General features: G+C 43.4%; 1 protein-coding gene across 1 annotated transcript in view; it reads right to left on the bottom strand.

The window, feature by feature from the left end:
- EFTUD2 (elongation factor Tu GTP binding domain containing 2) overlaps positions 1–27,677 on the bottom strand; it is a 39,391-nt gene that overhangs the window by 11,143 nt on the left and 571 nt on the right. Inside the window, exons 2-14 of the mRNA XM_053892538.1 lie at positions 24,455–24,563; positions 19,111–19,276; positions 18,366–18,444; positions 16,761–16,836; positions 16,209–16,274; positions 15,421–15,456; positions 12,682–12,772; positions 11,668–11,750; positions 8,641–8,807; positions 6,270–6,394; positions 2,835–2,898; positions 2,161–2,251; positions 579–714 (exon numbers count right to left, since the gene is read on the bottom strand). Coding sequence (XP_053748513.1) covers positions 579–714; positions 2,161–2,251; positions 2,835–2,898; positions 6,270–6,394; positions 8,641–8,807; positions 11,668–11,750; positions 12,682–12,772; positions 15,421–15,456; positions 16,209–16,274; positions 16,761–16,836; positions 18,366–18,444; positions 19,111–19,276; positions 24,455–24,559 — 1,285 coding nt within the window. The 5' untranslated portion in view covers positions 24,560–24,563. The remainder of the gene's footprint in view (positions 1–578; positions 715–2,160; positions 2,252–2,834; positions 2,899–6,269; positions 6,395–8,640; positions 8,808–11,667; positions 11,751–12,681; positions 12,773–15,420; positions 15,457–16,208; positions 16,275–16,760; positions 16,837–18,365; positions 18,445–19,110; positions 19,277–24,454; positions 24,564–27,677) is intronic.

Here is a 27,677-nt window from a genome sequence, read left to right as displayed (position 1 = left end):
TGAGGGGACCCTTAGTCATTACCTTTACTACCTCCCTTATTTTACAGATGAGAAATTCGAGTCACAGAAAAATCAGGTGGCTGACCCAGGTCTCACCACATAGAAGGGCCAGGGCCACAATAGAACCAAGATTCAGGTCTTTCTCAATAGGTCCAGGGCTCATTCTACTATATCGCCTGCCTTCTGTGCCACTTAAATAGAGGAGACAGGAGCTTAGGAGAAAAGAAATCTGAGCCTGCTGCTTTTCCCAGTATTTCCCATCGCTTATGAGTCTATTTACATCACTTATGAGTCTCGTAAAAATACTAGAACCTCGGAATCTGTTTCAACGTCTCCTTTATTTGCACGCTCCTCCTGGTAGGGAAATATAATTGCTTTTGTTTCCCAAGATAGAGTTCTTAGTACCATCCACCAAAGGAAACAGCTAGGAGAAAAATGTAGGTGCTGTACATCCGGCTTGCAGTTTATTTAAAAAAGCCTCACATCTCTGCACATCACTGGAGTGAGGAAAAGGTCCCCACGATACATGTGGCAGAACATGACAGTGATGGGAAGGGGGCCATGAGCTCTTTTGTTACCTGTGAATTCACCAAAGAATTTTTTGCAGACCAGCCTGAGCAGGGGGCGGATATTCAGCTTAAGCTCTTCTTTGGTCAGATGAATGCCAAGCTCATCCAGGGTCCTGGGGAGGCTGGTGTCCACGTCACCCACAACCTGTGTTGGTACCAAATACCATGTCAGCTGTAATGATGGCCCCAGCATGTTGCCTGCTATAGAGGGCAAGGGAAGGCCAAAGGGCAATTTGAAGGGTCACTGCGCCAAGTTCTCTTCTACAGGGAGAGCTCTTGGCAAGGACAGCCATTTGGTTTGAGAGAAATCTTTGATATCTACTCTTCAAACCAATCCTGGGGGGAAAAAAGGGGTTGGTTAAATAAACCTGGCCCTCTCTGATGACCTTCAGTGCTGCCCCCTGGTGTCTGAAAAGCAGCATCTCACCCCACTCAGGAAATCCCTTACTCTTCCCTATTTAGAGACTTCTCAGATTTAGAGGATCACTGCACCGGAAGGAACCAAAAAAGGTCACCTAGCAGTCCATCTGCTGGTAGGGCAAGGCCAAGCTAAATCATTCTCAGCAGACTCAAGGTCTCTAATGAGACAGACTCTATAAATTTCTTTTATTAATCCATTCCAGTCTGACACAAGATACTAAGTATTTTTCAGCACTAATAAATTTTAATCATGTTATTTTGTCTTGTTGCTATGTTTTACTCTTTTGTCAGCTGGTATGGCCACACACGTTTTGTGTATATGTGTGTGTTAACTGTGCACAGTGCTTATTAAACACTTGAATATCTTATAACTGTCTTGGGAAAAAGGTCTACGAAAACTCCCGTACAGTGTTACCCCTTTACTTCTGCTTTTTAGGTAGCACAAATTCATGCAAACTCAATGTTATACTCTTTTCTTTGGAGAATCCTACATGTCTAACTGCATCCTTACCACTGTCTGATGCATCTTTTTTTTTTTTTTTCCCAAGTAAGTTATATGTCCAATATGGGGCTTGAACTCACGACCTGGAGATCAAGAGTTGCATGCTCTGCCGACTGAGCCAGTCAGGCGCCCCGTGATGCATCCTTTCCGATTTGACAAACATCACATATATACAGGCCCAGAAAAGTCATTAAAAAGCAAGCTAATACAGCCATTCTTTTAATGGCTACAAAATACTTGAGATGTACCATAATTCATTTAATCAGAATCTCACTGATAAACATTTAACTTATTTCCAGTTTGTTTCCCCCCTTATAAAATATATATATATATATACACACACATATACACACACACACACACACACACACTATACATAAACCAATTATATCTGTAAATCAAATCCCTACAACTGAAATTATTAGTTCTCAAGTATCAAATCTTTATACAAAATTTCTCCATTGCCTTTTCTTTCTTATCTTCCCCCCTTCACTCTGAATTCAACGGCACTTAGAGGACCATAGATCTAGAAGACTGGTGAGCAACTATCCTCATGCTTAGTAAAACAAAACTGAGCAGGTTTAGGGGCAGGGGGAAGTCTGAGTTCACCAACTTTTGTACTCTGTGTTTAGAAGGGCAGGCCTGAACCAGGCAGCCTGACATTCTCACCTGAGCAAGGATCTTATACAGAGGCTCCAAGATAAACTCCACAAAGCTCCTCTGGGAGCTGCTGGTTGGGGCCTTTTTTGTGAATTTTCGTCTATTAAGAGGAAAAAAAAAAAAAGAGTTATGGGTGGCCCAGCAGGGAGAAGGCTGTGTCACTGACCCCAAGGGTGAATTTCCTAAGTTCTGAATCTGAGCAGGGTGAAGGGGAAGGAATGTGTATGTGATCATAACATTTCCAAAGAGAGATTCCCAAGAGAGCATATGGTTATGACTCTCGTGCATGCCTGAGCTGAGCTGTGAAGACCTCAAGAGAAATAGGCTCATCCTGTTAAGAGCTCATGAAGCCAAACCACTTAGAGGAGGATTATTCATGTTTAATAAAAAAGTAGGTTTTGGGGCACCTAGGTGGCTTAGTTGGTTGAGCGTCCAACTTTAGCTCAGGTCATGATCTCGTGGTTTTTGAGTTTGAGCCCCACATCAGGCTCACTGCTGTCAGCCTGTCAGCACAGAGCCCACTCCAGATCCTCTGTCCCCCCTCTCTCTGCCCCTCCCCTGCTTGCACTACCCCCCTACCCCTTCCCAAAAGGTAGGTTTTAATCTTAGGAACTCTTTCTCTGTCCTCACTTCCTGGAAAAATGAACGCCCCCTCTAGAGAGTCACTTCCCCACTCTACTTACGTTTTGGGGTTGAAGTAGATGTCACCCCAGAGTCTTTTAGCAAATTCCTGGTAGTTAATGTCACCTGTAAGAGAAGCCATATGATTATAATCTACCTAACAAAGTATTGTTTGAAAGCCTGCATACGTGGTTCTAGATGCGTAAGTGGTTTATAGCTGAGGAATTCTAGCACGTTCCTTCCCAAGGTCTGGACATTTCCTTGTACCCAGGCAGGCAGACAAGGATACTGAGGCATAGACAAGGACAGGACTGGCCCAAATTAGACATGGCTACGCTGGAGCCAAAATGAGTACCCAGGCAGCTCTATGTCTAGGAAGCAAAGAACTGAGCTATGGACAAGGATACGGTTTATATGCTTTCCTTCAATAAAATAGGCCCAACCGCCCACATGCTATGCTCTGTCTGCACCTAAACACTGTTCCTTCCAGAAGTGGGGCTTAATGGCTCCTTCACTCTTCCCTGATCCACATAAGCTCTCTGCTGCCAGTGTGGGCAGTCTCCCAGCTGCAATGCCACGCTAAAGCTCAAACTAGCCCCAAGCCTCTGGAAGGCAGACATCTAGTCCTCTGGAGAGAAAACTCCAAAGCCTACCTTTGTCTCATCTTTTACCAGTTAATATTTTTAGTTTGACTGTAACTCTTAATCCTGGTCAGGCTGAGCCAAGCAACGGTGGCTTTTAGAATTCAAGATCTTCTCAATCAAGAGCTCCTGTTAGCCAATTTGGTCACATGACCAACTCTGTCATGAGTATTTCTATCTAGATGATTTCACTCAAGATGCCATAAAGGATATTCATCACTTTTCCCCTAAAGCCACGCTCCCCTTCAGACCATTCCCCCTTTTACTGAGGCTACCTTGGCATTTCATCCAGGTTCAAAATCTTTTTCTTCCCCACTTTGCTAATTACCAAATTCTTCCCTTCTTTCCCACATTAGTTAGTGACTCTCTCTCCTTTGAACCACTGTGTCTTTTACACGCCTCCATTACTGCACCTTATAGTACAGCATACTCACTGGACTGAGTTGCTTGAGTGCTCACAAGAACTAGGCCTACCGTGCTGGAAGTTTAATAAACGCTCAGTGGAAGAAAGGGTGAACTTCTCTCTGGTTCTTCTCCTCCTTTTCAATCTCACTAATAACAGGAACCCAATATTCACGATCCTGTATCTGAATACTGGTGAAAATGTCTAACCGGGTGTTCCTTCCTGTACCCACCCTTCTTCCTGGCCTATCTTCTATCAGCTTTGCACGTGTCAGCCTACCCCAATCTTTAACAGCTCCCAACTGCTCACAGGATAAAGTCAAAATTCTTTAACCTGGCATTCCAAGCCTTCCTCAATGTGGTCCCAACCCAGCTTGCCCACAGCTTTACTTCAACTCTCCCCTTTGGTGAAACAGTTCACCATTATTAAATAGGCCATGGGTCCAAACCACCCGCCTCTGTACCTCCTCTTTCAATGCTGCGAATCTAGAACTCCCAGCTCTCTACTCTCCACCTGCCCATGAAGCCCCATCTCTTCCTGCCCAAACTGATGTCATACACTGTTGTTCAACACTCTGTAGGTTTCCGTCTACCCCTTGGACAGAGTTCTTAGAAGTCAGAGATTGTTCCCCATGCGTTGCCAGATTCTTAGTTAAGAGGACATGACATCAACTGTGGAAGTACGGTGTGATGGAAAAAACATCAAGTAGATTCTAGTCCCAAGCCCACCAGTAGGTTCTGTAACCCTGGGCATAGTTTTCCCATATGTGGAATGAAGGGGAAGGACTCAATGATCTCTGATATTCCTTTCAGAGCTGACTTCCTAGAAGTCCCAAACATGACTTTTCTCCCCTCCCCTCCTTTGTAAAAATATAAGTATACAGAAAGAATGCAAATGGGGGAGAGGGGCAGAGGAAGAAAGAGAGAGAATCCTAAGCAGTCTCAATGCTCAGTGCAGAACCCAGTGCAGGGCTTGATCCCATGACCCTGGGATCATGACCTGAGTCAGATGCTCAACCAACTGAGCCACCCAGGTGCCCCCATACATGGCTTTTCAGGAGGATGATACTGGAACCCAGAGCTGGCTCCTTTGTAAACTAACAGTGGGTTCCTAGGATGGGCAATACTTTCTCCTGAGGCTCAGGGCCATTTTCAATCAGAAACTAAATCATTAATACACTGTAATTACAGAAATGGTCTTGGATTTTGCTTCACATGCTGATGTAAAGAATATTCAGAGACCTGGAAACCAGAACCCTACTCAGATAAGTTTTATTTATTATCCATCTACTTTTCCTTTTCAAAAGAGCCATCTAGAAACAACTAAATGTATGCCTAATGATAAGAAAGTAGTTAAGTTATAGCACATCTATACAGGGGAGTAACTGGCAGTGACAGAAAATAATTGATAGAAATGAATTTTAATAAAATAATTTGGCAAATTCCTGTGATCCGATGCTGAGTGAAAATTTATCTGTGTTATGTTTTATATATTATTTATGTCCCTCTATAAAATGTGATCTCATTTATGCAGAACACTAAACACAGAAAGAACTATAAAATGTTTGCATGGTTATGGTAATGAGGTTATGGGTGAGTTTTGCTTTCTTGATGAGATTTTACTGTATCGTCCACGTTTCTACAATGAGGATGCAGTGGATAAGTACATATTAAAAACACAAACAAACAAGTTGCATTTGCCCATTTCTTTCACAAGAGCAAAGACGAGGGTGAAGGACCACTGAGTGGTGAGAACAGAAACACTGGAGCTCCAGTGCCTGTCAGCTGTGAGACCTCTCACCGGGCCTCTCCGCAGTCCTCAAAACAGGGTGAATTATGACCTCCTCGAAAGGACAGTGTTGGATACTCAGGACATGGTTGTTACCGGAATCTGAGGGAATCGGGAGGCACAGAGGTAAAGAGCACAGGAGTCTCCTGGAGTTGGGAAGCCGGCCCCAGAGCTCTGTGCCAAGGCTCCGGGACCTGTAAAATCATTCAGCTGGGTATCCCGGGGGACTGCAAATCCAACTCGAGCTCTCGAGTAGGCCTACAAAATGTCCATGTGCCTACAGATGGCTGGAGAGACAGCCAGAAGAAGCACCACTAGTGACAGACATTCCATCCCTGAGGAAGAGGTCTGACAGGGCTTTGCGCCCATGGAGAATTACTCTCGGAAAATATCTGTCTCACGCTAACAAAGATTCTTATTCCTAAAATGAGCTCCCTTTTCACCCATTTCTTCCACAGTCACCTTTACTCTTCTATTCTTTAGAAGCCACTTGGCCCAAAGAAAGGGTCTAGGGGCCAAACAGAGACCGAAACGTGACAATAATAGTTGATAAAATGCTCCCCCAAACAGGGGACCCTGGCATGAAGCCAATTCTAAACTCTTCAGCAGGAAAGGCACCCATGACTCTGGGGAAGCTGGGAGACAGCCCGCCAGCCAGAGCTTACCGAAGGTGTCAGCATAGATCTTGGCAAAGGAGCCGAGTGTGAAGCAGATGCTGTACTGGGAGCTGGAGAAGCAGACGTTGCCCAGGAGTGGGGAAAGGATCAGGTTCTCATCGGTGGAGTACATGCTGAAACAGAGACAGTCATGAGTGCAGAGCCGGGCTGTGCAGCAACACCAACATAATGCCAAGGGTGAAGGGCGGGGACTCTGTGTCATCACCCCTCTCCAGCCCTTGTTCTCAGAAGGGGCTTGCATAACACACTCAAGTGCTGCCAGCGGCCTGGCCCAAGAAAGTGACATGATGGAGTTGTCCCCTAACTCCCAGTAACAAGCTGACTTCCCAGTGCTGGGAACTTCGTGCATGATCCTGGAGAAGTTAACTGCACCAGACACACAAGGGGAAACTTGGAGGTCAGAGACAAAGCTCTTGAAACACAGGAAAGGAATCTGATGTGAAAGTGGAGTACCTTTTTGAGAAATCTCAATTTCACAAACACAAACAGACATAAATATCAGAAGTGAATAAAAAACAAAAGACAAAATAAGGGCAACTTTGCTCCCCACTCTCACTGCCCAGTTCCTCTTTATTTTATTAGGCGTTGTTATACAAATTCACATGAAAACTTTATCTTAAAGGCCACGCAGAAGCCACAGCATCCCAAGTTCACTAAAGTTTCAAAGAAAACCAGCTGTATACAGGAATTCAATCCACAACCCTAGCCTCACTGACAGATTGTTTTATGTAATTTCTTAATTTAGAAGTGAAAGTATTGGCTTCTAAAGAGCAGTTTCCTACCTTATTCCACCATATCCCAAGTTATGTTCCCCAGAGGCAACTGCTTTCAACTCTGTTAAAGCTGCTTTCAGAGCAATGGTCCTCATATTTCTAAATAATATGCTCACGTTGCTGTTTCTTGTTTAGAGGCTGAGATCAGACTTCTTATTTTGGTGATCGGGATTTAGCCCCATCCTCTATTTTAAGGTAATAAATAAGTTTATCATTTCATCTTTGGGGTTCCTGATATTATGTTGGTCTCCAGTCATTCCCGGTCCTTCTGGAGCCAGGGAGAAGAGATCACTGTTGAGAATTAGTACTACATACGGGGGAGGCTCCTGAAGGTAAATCTGTCTCTGGCCACGGAGGTACCATCCCCAGTCCTTAACTGGAGAGGTGTTCTCTCAATAGGACAGCTTCATTCTGGGCCCTTTGAGGGGCCACAATAAGTCATCCAGTCCTTCTGTCAGCCCGCAGATAAGACTGTCTTTATGATATATTTAACCTATTCTTCAAAGTCACCTTGATACTGTATTGTGAGGTCTCCCAGCCATCGCTCATACTTATTAATATAAGCCTGAAATCCATCTTGCTGAAAAGCAACTATGTCCACAAAAACAACAGCCAATAGTTCCTTCACTTACTGAATCTGTGTTAATAACAGCAACTAACATCATTCATGGGGCAGGTACTGCATGCTAAGCACTATGCTAAGTGGGGTTACATCAAATATCTACCTGATTTCTTTAAAAAAAAAAAAAAAATTTTTTTTTAACGTTTATTTATTTTTGAGAGACAGAGCATGAGCGAGGGCAGGGCAGAAAGAGAGAAAGAGAGAAGGGCGCGAGAGCACGCACGCTCATGCTGAGCTGTCAGCACAGAGCCCGATGTGGGGCTCAAACCCACAAACTGTGAGACCATGACCTGAGCCGAAGTTGGATGCTCAACCGACTGAGCCACCAGGTGCTCCAAATATCTGATTTCTTATCACATCCCATTAGGTAAGCGTTATTATCATTCATTCCCTTTTTACAGAGGCAAAACCTGAGGCTCTACAAGCATCACTTGCCCAGGTTCACACACTTGGTATGGGGTGAAGGCGAGACCAAGTTGAGAGTCCCAGGTATTGAACACAACACAGAAGTGAAGGTGGGTCTTAGGCTGTACAGCCGGTGAAGGCACAGGGTCAATGAGGCCGAGGTTGTGGAGTCAAACCCTATAGAGCCCTGGAATGTGCCCCTAGCCTTGTCCAAAAAGCTCGTTATGTACTCCCAAGAAATCAGGGTTGCCCCCCAGAGGTGTTCAAGGTTAAGATTTGTAAAAAACAGAGTTCCTGAGGACAGGAAATCCACACCTGGGGTCCTATACCTTATTTATTTATTTATTTAAGTTTATTTATTTCTTTTGAGAAAGAGACAGTGCAAGTGGGGGAGGTGCAGAGAGAGGGGGAAACAGAGAATCCCAAGAAGGCTCTGTGCTGTCAGCGCAGAGCCCGACGTGGGGCTCGAACTCACGAAACTGTAAGATCGTGACCTGAGCTGAAACCAAGAGTCAGACGCTTAACAGACTGAGCCATCCAGGAGCCCCGGGTCCCATACCTTATTAATCCGTTGACCTCATCTACGATGTGGCGCAGCTTATAATAAGCATCAGTTGGCGGCAGCTTTAGCTCCAGGATCAGCCGGTCAATCTTGTTGATGCACACGGTGACCGCCAGCCTCTCCTGTACTGCGTGCTTGATCAGCCGCTCTGTGTTTAGCATCACCTGAGAGACACAAGACCCAGAAAGTGGTGGTAAGAGCAAAAAGGGCAGAAAAGTCCAGAGCAAAGCCAAAGAAGGTACTATCTGAAAATACAAACTATGAGGAAAAGAGAACCTCGGGAAACTGATTATTGGGTGTAAGCAGAGGGTAAAGAGGGCACCTGGCAGGATTGAGATACGACTAAACAGCCTGATGATGCTGGGAGCCAGGTTTCTCAGTGCTGGAGAAGGGACAGAAGCAGGCTTAGGAAGCAGCTATGGTACTGAATGGAACTGTGGGCATTAGGATGAAAATACGATTTCTTCATTTTTTATTATTTATCCCATTTAATATGTATGTGTAGAAATAGTTGGGGCACCTTGGTGGCTCAGTCAGTTGAGCGTCTGACTTGATTTCGGCTCAGGTCATGATCTCAGTTTGTGAGATCGAGACCCACATTAAGCTCTGTGCTCACAGCGCAGAGCTTGCCTGGGATTCTCACTCTCCCCCCTCTCCCTGCCCCTTCCCTACTCACGCACATTCTCTTTCTCTCAAAATAAATAAATAAAAACGTAAACAAAAAAATAGTTATAGATGTGTGTGTGTATGTATTATCTGTGTTCAGTGAAAAGATCTAGAAGTAATGGACCCCAGGAGCAGTGAACACACCATGGCGTTTGTTTCTATCCCAGTCCCCACTACAAGGAGCCAGAGCTCCTTGAAGAAATAGCTGATTCCAGGACTGGGGCAGGTAAAGCACAAAATGAATCCAGAACATCTTTTTGTGCCTGAAAGTAAGGAAGTACTCCAAAAAAGATGGGGCATGTCAAAAGAACAAAGGAGCTCTACCTAACCAAATCTGGGATAGAGCATCAAAATATGTAAGGAAAGTAATGGATTATAACCCACTGAATGAAATAAAAATCCACGTATCCATACTGACAATAAATAAGCAAATGGGCGAGAAAGGAAAGCCCTTCCTCAAAATAGAATTCTAACCAAAAAATATAACAGGAGGGGATGCCTGGGTGGCTCAGACAGTTGAGTGTCTGACTTTGGCTCAGGTGATCTCATGGTTCACAAGTTCGAGCCCGGCGTCGGGCTCTGTGCTGACAGCTCAGAGCCTGGAGCCTGCTTCAGATTCTGTGTCTCCCTCTCTCTCTGCCCCTCTTCCTCTTACACTGTCTCTCTCCCTCTCTCTTTCAAAAATAAATATACATTAAAAAAAAAGGAATAATAAGAGTTAGAAAATCATCATTTGCAACTACTATGGAAATAAACTAGGAATGATTAATGGAGGATAAAACTTGGGGTGCCTGGCTGGCTCAGTCAGTAGAGCATGCGACTCTTGATCTCGGGGTCATGACTTTGAGCCCCACACTGGGCATAGAGCTTACATTAAAAAAAAAAAAAAAAAATTAACAGATGATAAAACTAATAGGCAAAGTTTGAAAAGGAGTAGAATGTATACAGAGCCTCAAGGTATCTCTCCACAAATTATTTATTACCAAGGGGGAAAATAGTAACTTTACACAGGAGAAAACTGGTAAACCCACCTTAACCAAGCAATCAAAGTTAGTATCACCAATAATGGGATAAGGTAACACCATGGGCCTCCTAATGTGATGGACTAAGAACAATACAGCTACATTTGCACTTGGGTCAAAAATAACCTGAATGCGATCAGGAGCAAACATTCAACGAGGCCAGATGGAGAGACATACTACCAAACAAGTATAATTTATACTCTTCAAAAATGCCGTTATAAAAAAACCAAGAAAGACTATTGAATAGTTCCAATCAAATGATTCCAATTAAGAGACTGAAGAGACATGAGGACTGAATGCTAAGCAGCATCCTTGATCAGAAAAGAAAATTCTATAAGGGACACTACTGGGACAGTTAGTGAAATTCTGTAAGGTCTGGAGAAAAAGATCTGTACAACAATACTGTATCAATGTTAAATTCCCTGATTTTGGGAACTGTATTTTGGTCATGTAAGTGAATGTCCTTGTTCTTAGGTAACATGCTGAAATATTGTATTTTGAAATAATTCACGGGGAAAATACACACTCATATGTGTGTGTATACATCTACAGAGAAAGAATTACAAAGCAAATGAGGGTGCACTCCTTGTACTGTTCTTCCAACTTTTCAATAAACTTGAAAGTATGTGTATTCCAAAATGAAATCAAATAGAGGGGGAAGAAAAAAAAAAAAAGCAACTCTGGCTCCCTCTGCTGGCAAAATCACCAATGACAACACGAACAAGGTTAGCCAAATTACCTAATCTCTCAATTTAGAAATATACAAGATGCCTTGAGTCTTTTGATTCCAAACTCTATTTTAGAAAAACTCATTGGGGCGCCTGGGTGACTCAGCTGGTTAAGCATCTGACTTCGGCGCAGGTCACGATCTCACAGTTTGTGGGCTCGAGCACCGCACTGGGTTCTGTGCTGACAGCTCAGAGCCTGGAGCCTGCTTCAGATCCTGTGTCTCCATCTCTCTCTGCCCTTCCCCAGCTCATGCTCGAGCTCGCTCGCTCTCTCTCAAAAATAAAATAAACATAAAAAAATTTAAAAAAAGAAAAACTCATTAATATTTAAAATCCATTTACACGAATATACTCTCCTCCCTCTTTTAATTACATTTGTCATTTTATTTTGGGTCCTATCATTTTGACCTTCACTGGACAAGGAGTGAAGAACTCATACTGAGAAGTAATTGTGACCTTCATAGGCTGCCTTAATTTCAGAGCAAACGTGAGCCTTAATCCCACAGACTTTCATCGTCTCTGGTTCCCAGCTCACTCAATGCACTAGGCATTGTGTGGGGCAAACCTAACATGGAGGAGGGATCATAAGAGGGTAGCGGCAGACTCACCCCTTCAGCCGCATCGATGAAAAGGACAACTCCATCTGAGATGCGCAAGCCAGCTGTGACCTCATCAGAAAAATTCACATGTCCTGAAAGGCAAATACCCAGTAAGTCACCTGCGTGGTGGCAGGATGACGCAAATTAACTTGTAGGTAGCCTAAGGGAACACGGCAAAGCATGTGAGCCCCCAAACATGTCCTTTCCCTTCTCCCCACAACTCCCTACATCGTATAAAATTCTACCAGGTAGAGTCATGTGCTTGGATTAAACTTTTATACAGGGGGTCCCCAAACACAAAAAGAAGGAAGTGTTTGCCTAGGAGGGCAATAACATCGACATTCACACACCAGCTAGGTCTCATCAGCAGTCAGCAGAGTTCTGGGAGGCACAAGACGATTCAGAGGCTGGAGAAAGGGCAAGAGGGCCTGGTGCGTGAGAGATAAGCCAAGGTGCTGCCGGTGGGGGACAGGGACAGGGGTTGAGAGGTATCAGGGCACTGGGCATCCGAGGATGAGAAGAAGGTCAACCTGTCAAAGCTCCAGTTTTTCTACTTAAAACTCTGCCCCGAGTTGGTCCTTTCCATTAGATAAAGACACAGTCTGTCACAGGGCAAGGTATGCTGCTCCTGTGACCTGTATGTCCACCGCCACTTGGTGCACTGACCCCACGGTTTCCTTCAAAAGACTTAGTGTGCCCGAAGCCAGGGCCATGTCTGACTCACCTTCATTATCAAGTGTCTAGCATGGGGCCTGACACAGGCTGGAATGAGTCAATGAATGAGACTCCATAATATTTAAATATTTTAGAGCAGAGCAAAGAGAGGAGCGAAAGAGAAGGCCTGCTGCACAGTGCTTGCTAATTAACTAGTCAGAAGCAAAGGAGACAGTGAAAAAGGAAATTATCTCAACGAAAGGAGAAGTGAAGGAATGTAAACACAAAGATGAAATGCTCTGTTCTATTCTGGAAAGAGAGCACAAAAAAAAAGGAGGGCAAGGTCTCATAGTAAAAGGAATGTCCCACCTGGAGTGTCCATGATATTGAAGAGGTAAGACTTTCCTTTGGTATCTGGCAAGACCACTGTCACTGGAGTGCTTTTGATGCCAACACCTCTCTGAAATCACGAAGAAAGAGTGGTCATTGGGATTTCTTCCTATGCAAGAGGAGTTCCTTCTGCTCCAGGGGCTTGCCAGTTGCTAGTAGTTACGCTGACGTCTCTTCTTGAGTGTTATTTTTATCTAGGCCTCTAATCAGAATGACCCTGAAGATGAGCTATCTTGGTGTTAAACATCATTTCTGCAGAGGTCTCGTTCAAATACAACAAAAGTAAAAATAGGGGTGCCTGGGTGGCTCAGTCGGTTAAGCACCCAAGTCTTGACCTCAACTCAGGTCACAACGTCACGGTTTGTGTGTTCGAGCCCCATGTGAGGCTCTGCGCTGATGGTGTGAGGCCCGCTTGGGATTCTGTCTCTCCCCCTCTCTGCCCGCTCTGTTTTCTGTTTTTCTCTCTCTCTCAAAATAAATAAACTTAAAAAGAAAAAAAAAAAAACACAAAAAACCAAAAGAACAAGTAAACCAGGATTAATTTAAATCTTAACAGAGAATCCAGGATCCTATGATCTTAATACATGGTTAACAAAAAATAACTAAAGCATTATGTAAGTGCAATGAAACATCCTGCTGCATTTTAGGGTTTCAAAAAAAATGAGACCCTTTTGGCCCCGGCTGCCACCATGGCACCCATGAAAAAGCTTGTGACAAAGGGGAGCAAAAAAAAAAGTTCTGAAGTCTACCCTTGACTGCACCCACTTTGTAGGAGATGGAATCATGGATGCTGCCAATTTGGAGCAGTTTCCTCAAGAGAATCAAAGAGAATGGCAAAGCCGGGAATGTTGGTGGAGGGGTTGTAACCATTCAAAGGAGCAAGAGCAAGATTACTGTCATTTCTGAGGTGCCTTTTTCCAAAAGGTGTTTGAAATATCTCAGCAAAAAATATCTGAAGAGGGGCACCAGGGTGGCTCAGTCGGCTGAGTGTCGGCCTTCGGCTCAGGTCATGGTCTCACAGTTTGTGAGCTGGAGCCCCACGTCAGGCTAGTTGCTGTCGGCACAGAGCCTGCTTCGGATCCTCTGTCTTCCTCTCTCTGCCCCTCCCCAGCTTGCGCTCTCGCTCTCTCTCAAAAGTAAATATTAAAAAAAATTTTTTTTAATTTGAAGAAGAATAATCTGTGTGATATGTAGTTACTCGCAACAAAGAGAGTTATGAATTGTGTTACTTCTGGATTAACCACGAGGAAGAAGAGAAAGATTAAAATGCATTTATCTGGAATATTTTTTTAAATTTTTTTTTTTTAATTTTTTTTTTTTTTTTTTTTTTAACGTTTATTTAGTTTTGAGACAGAGCATGAACAGGGGAGGGGCAGAGAGAGAGAGAGACACAGAATCAGAAGCAGGCTCCAGGCTCTGAGCCATCAGCCCAGAGCCCGACGCGGGGCTCGAACTCACGGACCGTGAGATCGTGACCTGGGCTGAAGTCGGAAGTCTAACCGACTGAGCCACCCAGGCGCCCCTTTTAAATTTTTTAAATATTTATTTATTTAAATGTTTTTATTTATTTTTGAGACAGAGAGAGACAGAGCATGAGCAGGGGAGGGGCAGAGAGAGAGGGAGACACAGAATCGGAAGCAGACTCCAGGCTCTGAGTGCCAGCACAGAGCCCGACGCGGGGCTCGAACTCACACACCGCGAGATCATGACCTGAGCCAAAGTCGGACGCTCAACCGACTGAGCCACCCAGGCGCCCCTAATATTTATTTTTGAGAGAGACTGTGTGAGCTGGCGAGGGGCAGAGAGGGAGGGAGACACAGAATCTGAAGCAGGCTCCAGGCTCTGAGCTGTCAGCACAGAGCCCGACGTGGGGCTCAAACTTGCAAACCGTGAGACCATGACATGAGCCAAAGTCAGATGCTCAACTGACTGAGCCACCCAGGCGCCCCTATCTGGAATATTTTGTATGAGTTCTTGAATAAAACTTGGGAACCAAAAGTTATAAAAAGAAGTAAGTATTAAAAACACTCTAGTCATACATGTTAAAAAACAAAAGCTAACATCTGTTAATTACTTATCATAAGCTTGCACTGTTCAAAGTTCCTTTAGTAAATAAACCGCACTTACAAACTTGAGCTCTCCATGTGGTCATTTAAGAAACAGAGACAGAAATAAAGGAGAGAGGAAAGAGAGGGGTCAGAGAGCAGGGGAAAGATCCAGATGGAAGAAAGAGCCACCAGCTGGAATGGGAAAGACAGTGAGGTACGCTCACTGCTTTACACAGAATAGAAGCACAATGACAGAGGTACCCACTCTCAAAGAGAAGCTACTCCTAGAAAGAGATCATCATATAGATGGAATCATCTCATGGGTTTTGAGGATGATGTCATTTAAAAAATCCTGTTGGGTTTCTATATAACTTATTGCAGAAATGTAGATATCACCTGTTGGGCCTTGCCCTACTAGGCCAAATTAAAAGTAAGGGTAGGAAGGTCCCCCCACCTACCTTAAAGCTTGCCTGCCCACCTCTCTTTCAAGTAATATATACAGATCAGGGGACGACTGGGAGAAGCAGCAAGATAAAGAGACGTGAGGTGGGAGTGAGAGAGGGAGTACAGTGTAGAGCAAAGTGTTAGCATAAAGGCTCCCCCACATTCCCTATAGAACTCCTGATGGGTCTGGTGTGGGCAACAATTGGATTTCCCCAGGAACACCTACCTCCTGCTCTGTGAAGAGGATGTCAGTGTAGCACAGCTGAAAAAAAAAATGAAGCGCTGTTACCAACTGACTTCAGACTCCTCTCCCACACAAACCATCAATCACTTTCCCCCACCAGCTCCCAACTCAAGGGTTTCTGCCTCAGAAGGATAGATGGAAGACAGAAGGGTATCCTACAGAAATTCCAAACAATGAGACCAGTGCCCTCTCAGATGGAAAATGCTCCTGAATGGATTTTTTGGGGGGTTAGGGTGGTCACCGAGGACCAGGTATGGCTGGAGAGCTCAATTTGATCAAATACACTGAATTCTAAAGTGGTGAAGGGAGACATATCCAGCCTTTATGGAACGCCCCGCACGTCAAAACACTCAATCTAGCAGACACAGAACATTTATTGCTCTGAGACTTGCAGCCACACTTGGCCTCATTCACAGGCATTTAAATTTATCATGAAAACAACAAGGTCCAATTGTATTATATTTATAGAGTAGACTATTAATACTATGACAGGAAAGAACAGGCTATAAAAGTCAGGATATATCAGAACAGAGGAAAGATCCCAAGTGCAGAACAGATCATCCAAAAATACTGCAGGTTAATATTCTCTATGCTCTCGAGAAAGTTAAAATTACTTTCTTAAAGGCTATGAATAGAGATTACAATTATAAAGCAGCACTTTGTAGGTGTCATTATTTATAACAAGAGTGGGAAAGTGGAAGGAAGGGGAAAGAGAGAGACACCATATTCTGAATGGTTCATCCTAAACCCTCCACAGAATTTCTACTCACATCTTGGTCATAGCGCTTCCTGATTTCCGGGTGAGTCTGCTCTATTAAACAATCTACAAAACATGTCTGAAAGGGAAGAGAAGGTTAAGATCTGTCAAGCACAAAGGAAAATCTACTCTACCCCTCCCCCAGTGCCCAATACACCACATAACTTAGGGATAAGGAGAGGAAGAGGAGAGCAAGGAGGATTATGGGACAGCAAGGGATTAACACTGAAGCCACAGGATTATTTTCAAATGAAAGATGAAATCTTTCTTGGACAAAGCATTCCCCCGGGAAATGAAAACTTATAAAATCAGAGTAAGGCTCAATTTCCCCTCTTCTGTCCAGATGTAGACACAAGGCTGTAAGTGGCTTAGAAACAGGCTCCACCCACCTGCTGCTCAGGAAAAGCTAGAATTTCACAAAATGGATTCACACTACGCATGGAGGCCCCCCAGAATCAGGAGGTCCAATGTTATGGCTTCAAACCCCAACCTGTGACTCTGAGGGCTGAAAAAAAGAGCAGGAACTAAGAGAAATCCTGTTCCAAGTAGCTGAAAGTTCTCTCACCTTGCCATGGTGGAGATGGCCACAGAGGGTCACATTTCTGATGAGCTCCGAGTTATCCATCAAATCTGCCAAGAAGCTGAAAGGAGAAAGGGAAAGAGAAAAGGGACTTTGGCAAAAGCTTCCAAGTGGGGAGTGGCACAGAGCTGTTTCAGGTATTTTGTCAGGAACAACTCTCAGACCAACTGGAGAGCACTCAGAGGCACACGTGAATTTCTACATCTACGTGGTTCTGGTTCTGGCTCTGGGAACAGAAGAGACTTACCCGCGAGGTGAACCAACCTATGAAATGGGGATTTCACCAGTAAAATCATGAGATTTCAAAAGCAAGCAAGAAAAGCAAACCCAAATACCAGTACGAATACACACGGGCACACACACAAGGACTGCCCCATTCAAAATCTCCAGGTTAGACACTATAGATTTATTCCATTAATGCTAAGGGGACTCAAAATCACTGAGAGAGCTTCTCTTTCGAAATTGTCCTCAGAGCTAGTTAACAAAACTTTTGAGAAACCCCCATCTCGTTAATGAGTTCCATCTTGATCAAAACCAGCACTATCTGTCTTGTTTATCACCCACATTACTCATGGCAGGTAGCCTTCAGAGGACTTTGGCTCTTTGAAATCTCTAGCCCGCTTTCAAAGACTGGAAATTTGGGGGAACCTAGGTGGCTCAGTCGGTTCAGTGTCTGACTCCTGGTTTTGGTTCAGGTTATGAGCCCAGAGTCATGAAATCAAGCCCTGTGTTGGGCTCCACATTGAGCGTGGAACCTGCTTAAGATTCACTCTCTCTCTTTCTCTCTCTTTCCCTCTCTGCCCCCTCCCCAGCTCACACTCTCTAAAATAATAAAATAAAATAAAATAAAATAAAATAAAATAAAATAAAATAAAATAAAATTAAATTAAAAAGTTTAAGAAACAAAGATTGGAAAATTTAAAAAATCACCAGTGAGAACACAAGAGAACATGAAGCAAGTTTGGAAGATAATTGAAAAGTTGCTTCCAAAGCGGCTGAATGAGGGCAGGTGAGCTGACCATTCCAGAAGGGACCCTACTCTTTCAGATGTACTAGATGTCAACATTTTTTTTTTTTAAGTTTCATTATCTAATAATGAGTCACAAGCACTTCAACATAATGGGGACCTTACAAATGCAATTCATCAATGAAAATATTTTCAAAAGTCTGCTGTATGAAGAGTCTAAGTACTCTACACATGTATCCACCTACTTGTGCCCTCCTTTCCAAAATATAGAATTGTTATATTCCCCAAACACTTAGCAATCTTATCAAGTCAAAATGCCCTCTGGTGGTCTCAGCACTGACCATTACAATACCCAGTTCTGTCTCCAAGGGTGGCTTCTAATACCAAACTAAGGGGTTGGAAGAGAAAAGGCTGAGGTCTGAATGAGAGCCAGGAGAAAAGTTAAGATGGACTCTACATAGTCCAGCAACCATGTATGCTCAAGGAAAATTCTGGCAAATTGTAGGGGAGGAGTTTTGCTTTTATAATTCATTGGTTACTTCAACCACAAACCACCTCCTACCTCCACAGAAAAATGAACCCACACTATTTGTGCAGAGAGGCTGAGAAACCTTGTAACTTACTCCATTTCATACACCGTGACAGGTAAAGTCTGCTCCATCAGAGTGAACTTCTTGGTTTTCACCGGCTTAATTATAGGTTCTAGGCAGGAAAACAAAAGTTGTGACGTGCAGGTTGGCATAAAACATAAAAATACAGAGCCCCATTTCAGTAGACTGAGCTTTCAGAATGTATGATATGTGACATCAATTTATGTTATTCTCAAGGATCACTCATACGTTCAGACACGTTTGGGAATGCAGTTTGGCACAAGACAGAGAAGGCTCTCAAACTATGGACTGAGGGGTTTGGACTTCATTTTGTGGGAGGAAGGGAAAGGGACTGGATATAGGCTGAGATCAGTGTCAGTTCAAAATCTATCCTTGCATTTATGAAATCCAACCACTTCCCAGAAGATGAATGAAAATGATTAAAGAAGTGGAAGATCAGCACTGTGTGGACTGGGTAAAGGAGTTGGGATTCTTTGGATGGAAAAACAGCTCACACCAGACAAAGAACTTAAAATACAGTCATAAGCACCGAACCCAAAATTCAATAAATAAAGAAGCGATTCCTATTTGCTTAGTAACAAGCTACAAGTTGTACTACATATTAAAACAGGGTTAGACAAATCTCAATTCGGAAGCAATACTGAGCATAGTGAAGAAAAACGAATGAGTTCATTCCCTGAACTTTCCACACCGACCACGGCTGCGAACTGAAGCTTTCTTGATCTCACCTCTCACGACCCGGTGCCTGCTGACTTACCGGTGAGAGGCTGGGTGTCTTCCTCTTGCACGATGGTCTCCACCTCAGGACCGTACACCTCCTCAGCTGTGGGGTAGTACTTCTTGTCCTCGTGCAGCACCACCTCCATCCCAGGGTGGTCCTCATCGTGATCTCCTACGTCATCATCATCGTCGTCATCATCCATCTAAGAGCAAGAGAGGGGAGGAGGTCCTGAGAGGCACACACCTTTCCTTCTCAGTGACCGTCTACGTCATGTGACTCAAGAGCAATGACGTCACAGGCTTGACAGCTTCTTATTTTGAGTTCAGCGCCAGGGAGTCAGTGGGGCAGACTCTACTCTTGCGTGATCCTTTACAAAGACAAGTCTGTACAGATGGCTCTCCTGCTTCAAGCTAGCCCCTTCCTACATGTGGATCACAAGTGGACGGAGACTGGAGAAAACAAATCGCTTATCATAACACATCCTTTCAAGGGGAAAAATCACTTCCTTCAAGGGCAGAAGTCAGAAATAAGAGGTAGAAGCTGGGAACAAGTGCATACCTTTAGATTTTTTACTTAGATTCAGAGCTGTTTTTGAAAAATACCTTTGTGACAGATAATAACAGGTGTTGGTGAGGATGTGGAGAAACTGGAACCCTCAGACACTGCTGGTGGGAATGTAAAATGGTGCAGCCACTTTGGAAAAGTTTGGTAGTTCCTCAAAATGTTAACCACAGAGTTACCCTACGACCCAGTAATTCTGTTAATAGATGTATACCCAAGACAACTGAAAATCTAAGTTACACAAAAAGTTATACACACACGTTCATAGTAGCATTACTCACAATGGTCAAAAAGTGGAAACAACCCAAATGTCAATCAACTGATGACTGGATAAATAAAATGTGGTATATTTATACAATGGAATATCATTTGACCAAAAAAAAGAAATATTTACACCTGCTACCACATGGACAAACCTTGAAAATATTATGCTAAGTGACAGAAGTCAGACACAAAAGGCCACACATATTGTAGGATTCCACTTATATGTAATGCCCAGAATAGGCAAATCTATAGAGACAGAAGGTAGATTAGTGGTTGCCTAGGGCTGGGAGAATTGCAGGGCAATGGTTAAGGGGTATGGGGCTTCTTTCTGGGATGATGAAAGTATTTTACAACTGTTTGTGACAAATAAAAAGTAAATAAATAAATAATATTTAAAACGGGGTGCCTGCGGGTGCCTGGGTGGCTCAGTCAGTTAAGCGTCTGACTTTAGCTCAGGTCATGATCCCAAAGTTCATGGTTCAAGCCCCACATCAGGCTCTGTGCTGACAGCTCAGCTTGGAACTGCTTTGGATTCTGTGTCTCCCTCTCTCTCTGCCCCTCCCCTGTTCATGCTCTGTCTCTCAAAAATGAATAAATGTTAAAAAATAAAAATAAAAATAAAATAAAATGGAGTGCCTGGGTGGATCAGTTGGTTGCACATCCAACTCTTGATTTTGGCCTAGGTCATGATCCTAGGATTGTGGGATTGAGCACCGTGTTGGGGGCTCTGTGCCGAGTGTGGAGCCTCATTAGGATATTCTCTCTCTCTCTCTCTCTCTCTCTCTCCCCTCTTCCCCCTCCTACCCCACCCCTTGCCTCTCCCCCTCTCCCCAACTTTTGTATGTGCTCTCTCTAAAATAAAACTTAAGAAATAAATAAATAAATAAATTAATTAATTAAAATAGTTGTTTGTGATGATGGTTGCCAGTGAGAAGGAAAACTAGGGGGTTCCGGGGAAGCCAACAGAAGAGGGGATTTTAAGGAGGGAGTGATCAGCCGGGTCAGATGCTGCAGATAGGCCAAGTAAGATGAGGACTGGGTCTGGGGCAGAGGTCACTAGTGACTTTGACAAGAGCGGGCTCTGTGGAATGGGAGAAGCAGAGGATAGAGATGGGTTTGACATAAAAAGGGAGGAGAGGATTTGGAGACAGCAAGTATCACTAACTGTTTTGAGATATGCTGCAATGGGAAGCAGGGTAACAGGAAGGGGGATATTGGATCAGTTAAGAGGATTTTAAGGTGAAATATCAGCATGTCTATATGCTGATGGGAATGATCTAGCGGAGGAAAAACTGGCACAGGAGGGGGAGAACTCACAGGTAGGTGAGAAGGGATGGGACCTAGTTTCTAGTAGATAGGAACGCAAACAAATCATCCATAAGAACAGGAGGGAAGGCATATGGCACAGAGGTAGGGAGGTGGGTGGATATACTGGTGGGAGCCTGTTTTCCTTCACACAAATTCCAGCACGTCAACTCTTTCTTAAAAAGAACAAGAAACCCTCCAGTGGTATGCCGACTGGCTACCTCTATCACCTTTACGCTCTACTTCTATTAACATGACCTGACATTATATTAGCTCTCTGGGTAGCTGTACATATTCTCCTGGTGGTGGCCCCACAATGGCTATTAAGCCAGTTCCCTCCGGCCCCATACTGCTGACTGCATTTTGAATCTAACTGTAGGATTTTATGTAATAATTTCCAACTACCTGTAATTAATTCTAGCTGGGTGTCCTGTTGGTAGCTCAAACTTGACAAATCTAAAATAAAACCACACACGTGCCTTTTTCTCATTTCTATTTAATAACCAGTGTTCTGCTAGTCATCTCACTGCTCCCATTTTCTTCACCCCCGCACCTCCACACCTGTGCACCCTTCCACCGTGATGAGCTCCTGGCCTCCTGACCCTCCCTTCACTAAAGGAAGAGTCCCAGCATCGTGCTTTGATCATGTCACCCCCCTTTCTTTTTTTTTAATTTATTTTATTTTATTTTTATTTTTTGTCACCCCTTTCTCCCAGTTCTCCATTCAAGGCCTTCCAGAGTCTGGTCCCTCCTCCTCTGTGCTTCATCCCTGCAGCCGTCCTCCAAGGACTGCGCTGTGGCAACTGGGAGGAGAAATCATTTCCTCCTAACATGCAACCTCTGGGCTCCTGCTCGTTGCACTCCTTTCTAGAATGTTCTTCCTTCTTTCCTCCCTCCATTATCAAAATTGTATGCACCTCTTTACTGTTACATCAAAACAAAAACGTTTTTAAAGTCTGTGCATCCCGTGTGGACAGGGAGGCTACAAGAACTCTCGTTCTGCTGGAAGCAGTATTGACTAGTGCAGGCAAGGTGAGGAACAATCTGACTGCACTTCGTGAAAACCCCTGAACTAAACTAAACCCCTGAAATAAACACATTAAATATGTACCTGATCCTGGGATCTGCAACTCTGCTTTTGGGAATATAACCCAAAGGCATTTTCACATGGTACAGAAAGGGACATATCTGAGAATATCCGCTGCAGCTTTATTTTTGGGGAGGAAGAAAGCAATGCCCACCAGGGATTACTGAGCAGCAATCAGACCAGACGGACACACAGCACCAGAGGATGGATCCAAAAGCACATCACTCACCGCAGTGCCTGGTGGAAGAAGTGAGAAGCAGGAAGACACAGAAACCTGATGCCACTGCGGTACTTACGTTAACAATGCAACCACTCACATTTTATACATCATACAGAGACACACGTGCACGTGCTATAATGATTACTGTGGTAACAGGCACAATAAAGAGATAAAAAGGAATTAATAAGTAAACTAAACAAGAGCAGGACCCTGCATGAGCAACAGTATCAAGGAGCATGAACCAGAGTAGGAGGAACTCAACACTAGGGACTGAGGGGAGAATGTTCACACATAGCCTAAGCGATCCCATTTTTTCTTTAAAGTATTTCTTTGTTAACAGCATTAGTGAAATATAATTGACATTCCCCACAATTCACCCATTTTAAGTGCACAATTCAGTGGTTTTTTAATATATTCAGAGCTGTGCAACCACCACCACAAACGACGTTACGTTTTTGTTACCCCAAAAAGAAATCCTGTACGCTCCGGCCATCACTCCCCAATTCCATGGCCCGAATTGAAGGCAACCACTAATCACTCCACTTTCTATCCCTACAGATGCCTCCCCAGTCTTTGGCTCCACTATGAACATCACTTCCTCAGATAGCTTTCTTGGTCATCCCAGCCAGAAATAATCCCTCCTTATAAACTATTACTACAGTACTAAGATAAAATTATTTAAATGGCACTTGTCCCTCCCTGCTTCATGCTATACATATTTTCATACTTCATCTCTCCTGGTGGGCAGTAGGTTCCTGGAGGGCAGAGATAGTGCCTTGGCTCTCTCTGTATCATGATCCCTTGCAAACAGTAAGTGATTATAAATAACGAATGAATTCCTTTATTTAGCTCAGTATTCAAGTTTGTTGAGATCACTCTGAATTAAGAGTCTGCTATCCAGTGTGTTAGCTTATGTCATGTGTGAATTCTCTATCTTCAACTAGGTCATTGATAAAATGGTTGAAAGGATGAGACCAACCATGGATGCCTGGGGCACGTCACCTCTGGTGGTGATCCATTAATCGATACTCTTTGGGTCCCACTGTTCTATCAGCTGTGACCTCTCCTAACTGTATTATAACCCAGCCCATATTCCTTCCATGAGGCCATCATGAATTATAATGATTACCTTAGGAAGAGTGAAATAGAATAAGGACCAAAAAGACTTTCTATCTATTTGATCTGAATGAGAATGTATTCACCAATTGCTTGTAAGATGAAAAATAACTCTTTAAAGTATTCTTAAAAATTGTTTTTAATGTTTATTTTTGAGAGACAGAGAGTGAGAGGGGGAGGGGCAGAGAGAGGGAGACAGAATCCAAAGCAGGCTCCAGGCTCTGAGCTGTCAGCACAGAGCCCGATGCAGGACTCAAACTCATGGACTGTGAGATCATGACCTAAGCCAAAGTCAGACACCCAACCAACTGAGCTACCCAGGCACCCTTCTCTTTAAGATATTTTTAAAAAGAAAAACTTGGATCGAGCACATGGGTGACTCAGTCGGTTGAGCATCCGGCTCTTGATTTTGGCTCAGGTCATGGTCCCAGTCTTGTGGGATTGAGCCCCTTGTCGGGCGTGGAGCCTGCTCGGGATTCTCTCTCTCTTCCATTCCTCCCTCTCACAATAAATAAACATTAAAAAAAAAAAAAAAAAGGAAAAAACTGGCTTATAAAAAAAATTAAAAACTGGGGCACCTAGGTGGCTCAGTCACTTAATTGTCTGACTTCAGCTCAGGTCATGATCTCGCAGTCTGTGGGTTCGAGCCCCATGTTGGGGTCTGTGCTGTCTCTCTCTCAGAATAAATATATAAACATAAAATAATTATTAAAAAAAAAAAGGTGCAATGTGACAGATGTACACAGGATATTATGGGAGCACAGACGATCCAGTACTATTTTTTCTTTTTTAAGAGAAAGATGAAAATTGCAATAAATTTGTTTTACCTCATCAAGATCTTTGGTCTCTCTGCCCAGTTCATCATCATCTTCATCAGAATCAAGCTCTGGTCCAATATAATTTCCAAACTCGTCATATAAGTCCGTATCCATGATGCTAAAATTCAAGGAAAAGAGGAGTGAGATTCTGGCAAGGTAGCCAAGGTCTCCACAACACAGCCCCGTATTTCTAACCTTACAGTTGACTGTATCCCTCCACACATCTCCTCTCCAGTTACAGCCACCCACTGACTGCTCCTCCCCAAGCCCTGTACTTTCCCCTCCTCGCTGTTCTACTTGTTGTCCCTGTTTCCCTTCTCTTCTCCTATTCTTGTAATACTAAAAAGATTTTTAACTTTAAAATAATTTAATACCAGAGAGTTGCAAAGTAGCACAAATAATTTTTTTTCCTAAATTACTTGAGAATAAGTTGCTGACAGTGCCTCATCACCCCCTAATACTTGAGAGTAGGAGTTTAGCAAACTATGCCCTGTGGCCAATCTCGACTACTGCTGGTTTTCATACAGCCCCCAAGCTAAAAATGCCTTTTATTTTTAAAGTTGAAAAAAAAAAATCAAAAGAATATTTCATGATATGTGCAAATTAATTGCATAAAATTCAAATTTCAGTGTCTATAAAAACAGCTTTATTGGAACACAGCCGTGCTCATTCATTTATAATGTCTGTGATTGCTTTTACACTGTTAACAGCAAAGTTGAGTAGTTGCAACTGAGACCATATGGCTCAACCAGCCTAAAATGTTTACTATCTGACCCTTGGTAGAAAAAGTTTTCCAACCTCTGCTTCAGTGTGTGTGATTCCTACAAACAAGGACATTTTCCTACATAACCAAAACACAACGATCAAAATCAGAAAATGAATAGTGACACATTACTACCACCTAATCCACAGACCTCTATTCAACATTCACAAATTGATTTTTTTTAAGTTTGTTTGTTTATTTATTTATTTAGAGCAAGCATGAGCAGGGGAGGGGCAGAAAGAGGGGGAGAGAGAGAATCCCAAGCAGGCTCTGCATTGTCAGTGTGGAGCCGACGCAGGGCTCAAACCCACAAACCATGAGATCATGACCTGAGCCCAAACCAAGAGGAGGATGCTTAACTGACTGAGCCACCCAGACACCCCCACAAACTGTTCTAATAATATGCTGCACAGCAAAAAAAGCCAACCTAGGATCCCACGTTTGCATTCAACAACAGCTCCCCAGTCTCCCCTTGACTTTTATGACACTACACTTTTGAAGGTTACAGGCTACTGATTTTTGTAAAATGTCCCTTAATTTGGGCTTGCCTGATATTTCCCTATGATTAGATTCAGGTTTTGTTTTTTTGGCAGAATATCTCAGAAGTAATGCAGTGTTCCTCTCAGTGCATCTCTTATCAGGTGGTTCATGATTTTAATTTGTCTCATTAGTGGTGATGTTAATTTAATCACTCAATTATGGTGATATTTCCCAGACTTTTCCAATGTCAAGTTACTAGTTTTATCATTGTAATTAATAAGTATTTTCTGGGTTTTCTCTACTTCAATTATGGAAATTCTATTTAAAGTAATAACTCAAATGCCACCTCCTTCCAGCTTTTCTAGATCCTCAATTTCTCACTCCCCTACATTGCTATAGCCTTTTGTACCTTAATCAGCATTTAATTCTGCCATGAATGACAGTTTACTACTAATTAACCTCTCCAACAACCCTACAGTTTATAAGTAATAACAGACCAGAGGTGGGGTAAGGGTTAAAAGAGTTCAAAGACCTAGATTTGAATCCTAACTTGGTCACTTAATAACGATATACTTCAAGTAAGTTACTGCACTCCTCCAAATCTATTTCCTCAACTGGAAAATGGAGTGAGTAATCTCCACTGCATAAAAAGTATGAGACTTAGGGGCACCTGGGTGGCTCAGTTGGTAGAGCATCCTCTTGATTGTCCGTCAATCAAGAGTTGAGTGTCCAATTCTTGATTTTGGCTCAGGTCATGATCCCAGGGTTGTGGGATCAAGCCCTGTGTTTGGCTTCATGTTGAGCGTGGAGCCTCCTTGGGACTCATTCTCTCTCTCTCTCTCTCTCTCTCTCTCTCTCTCTCTCTCTCTCTCTCCCCCCCCTCCCCGCCCCCACCCCAGACTCAATAAATGTTAACAAGCATTATATTTTAGACATTCTTTTTTTTTTTTAATGTTTATTTTTGAGAGAGAGAGAGAGAGAGAGAGAGAGAGAGAGAGAGAGAGAGAGAGTGCACAGGCACAAGCGTGTGATCAGGGAAGGGGCAGAGAGAGAGGGAGACAGAGAATCTGAAGCAGGCTCCAGGTTCTGAGCTGTCAGCACAGAGCCCCCTGCAGGGCTCGAAACCACAAACCACAGATCATGACCTGAGCTGAAGTGGGATGTTTAACCCACAACCACGCAGGCACCCCTGGCCATTCTTGAATACAGGGACCTGTATTCCTTGTCCCTAGCTGCCAATGCCTAAGATAGTACCTTGCATAAGTAGAAGTGGATAAATGTTTCAAATATTTAATTCTGAGATAGTGATATTTATCTCAAGTAAAGGACTAGCTCTAAAACTTGTAACTAAATGTTAGTAACTTTCATGTGCATAGAGATTCTTTTTACTTCCAAAGAGCTATCACATCTGTGCTCATTTCATTCTCCCAAGATCCATGAAATCGCACACATTTTTAGAAAAGGCTGCTAATGGAACAAACCAAGCTGATGTCTACTCCAGAGTCATTGCACTTATTCTCTTCTCAAATGCTCTTCCCTTGGATATTATACCGTGTTCCTTCATTTTACTCAGGTCCCTTCCAAAATGTCACTCTCTGACAATGTCACTCTAAAATAAAAATAGTCCTCCCTGGGGCGCCTGGGTGGCTCAGTAGGTTAAGTGTCCGCTCCTGATTTTCGGTTCAGGTCAGGATCTCACGATTTACGAGATCAAGCCCCTCATCCGGCTCTGTGCTGGCAGCGTGGAGCCTGCTTGGGCTCTCTCTCCCTCTCTCTGCCCCTCCCCCACTCTTTCTCTCAAAATAAACATTATAACAAATATAGTCCCCCTACACACATTCTCCAACCCCCGACTTTCACTGTTTTATTACTATTAGCACTAGTCCCTCCTTCACATGTATCTGTTCACGCCATTTTCACTATCATCTCCTCAACTATGATTTAAGCAAAGTCGTTTGTTTGTTTGTTTGTTTGTTTTTTCACTTAGAA

The sequence above is a fragment of the Panthera pardus genome, unplaced genomic scaffold (genome assembly GCF_024362965.1).
Source record: "Panthera pardus isolate Hobbes unplaced genomic scaffold, ASM2436296v1 HiC_scaffold_3, whole genome shotgun sequence".
Taxonomy (NCBI): Eukaryota; Metazoa; Chordata; class Mammalia; order Carnivora; family Felidae; genus Panthera; species Panthera pardus.
Note: the sequence above shows the minus strand (reverse complement) of the source record. Positions and strands in the feature narration are given on the sequence as shown.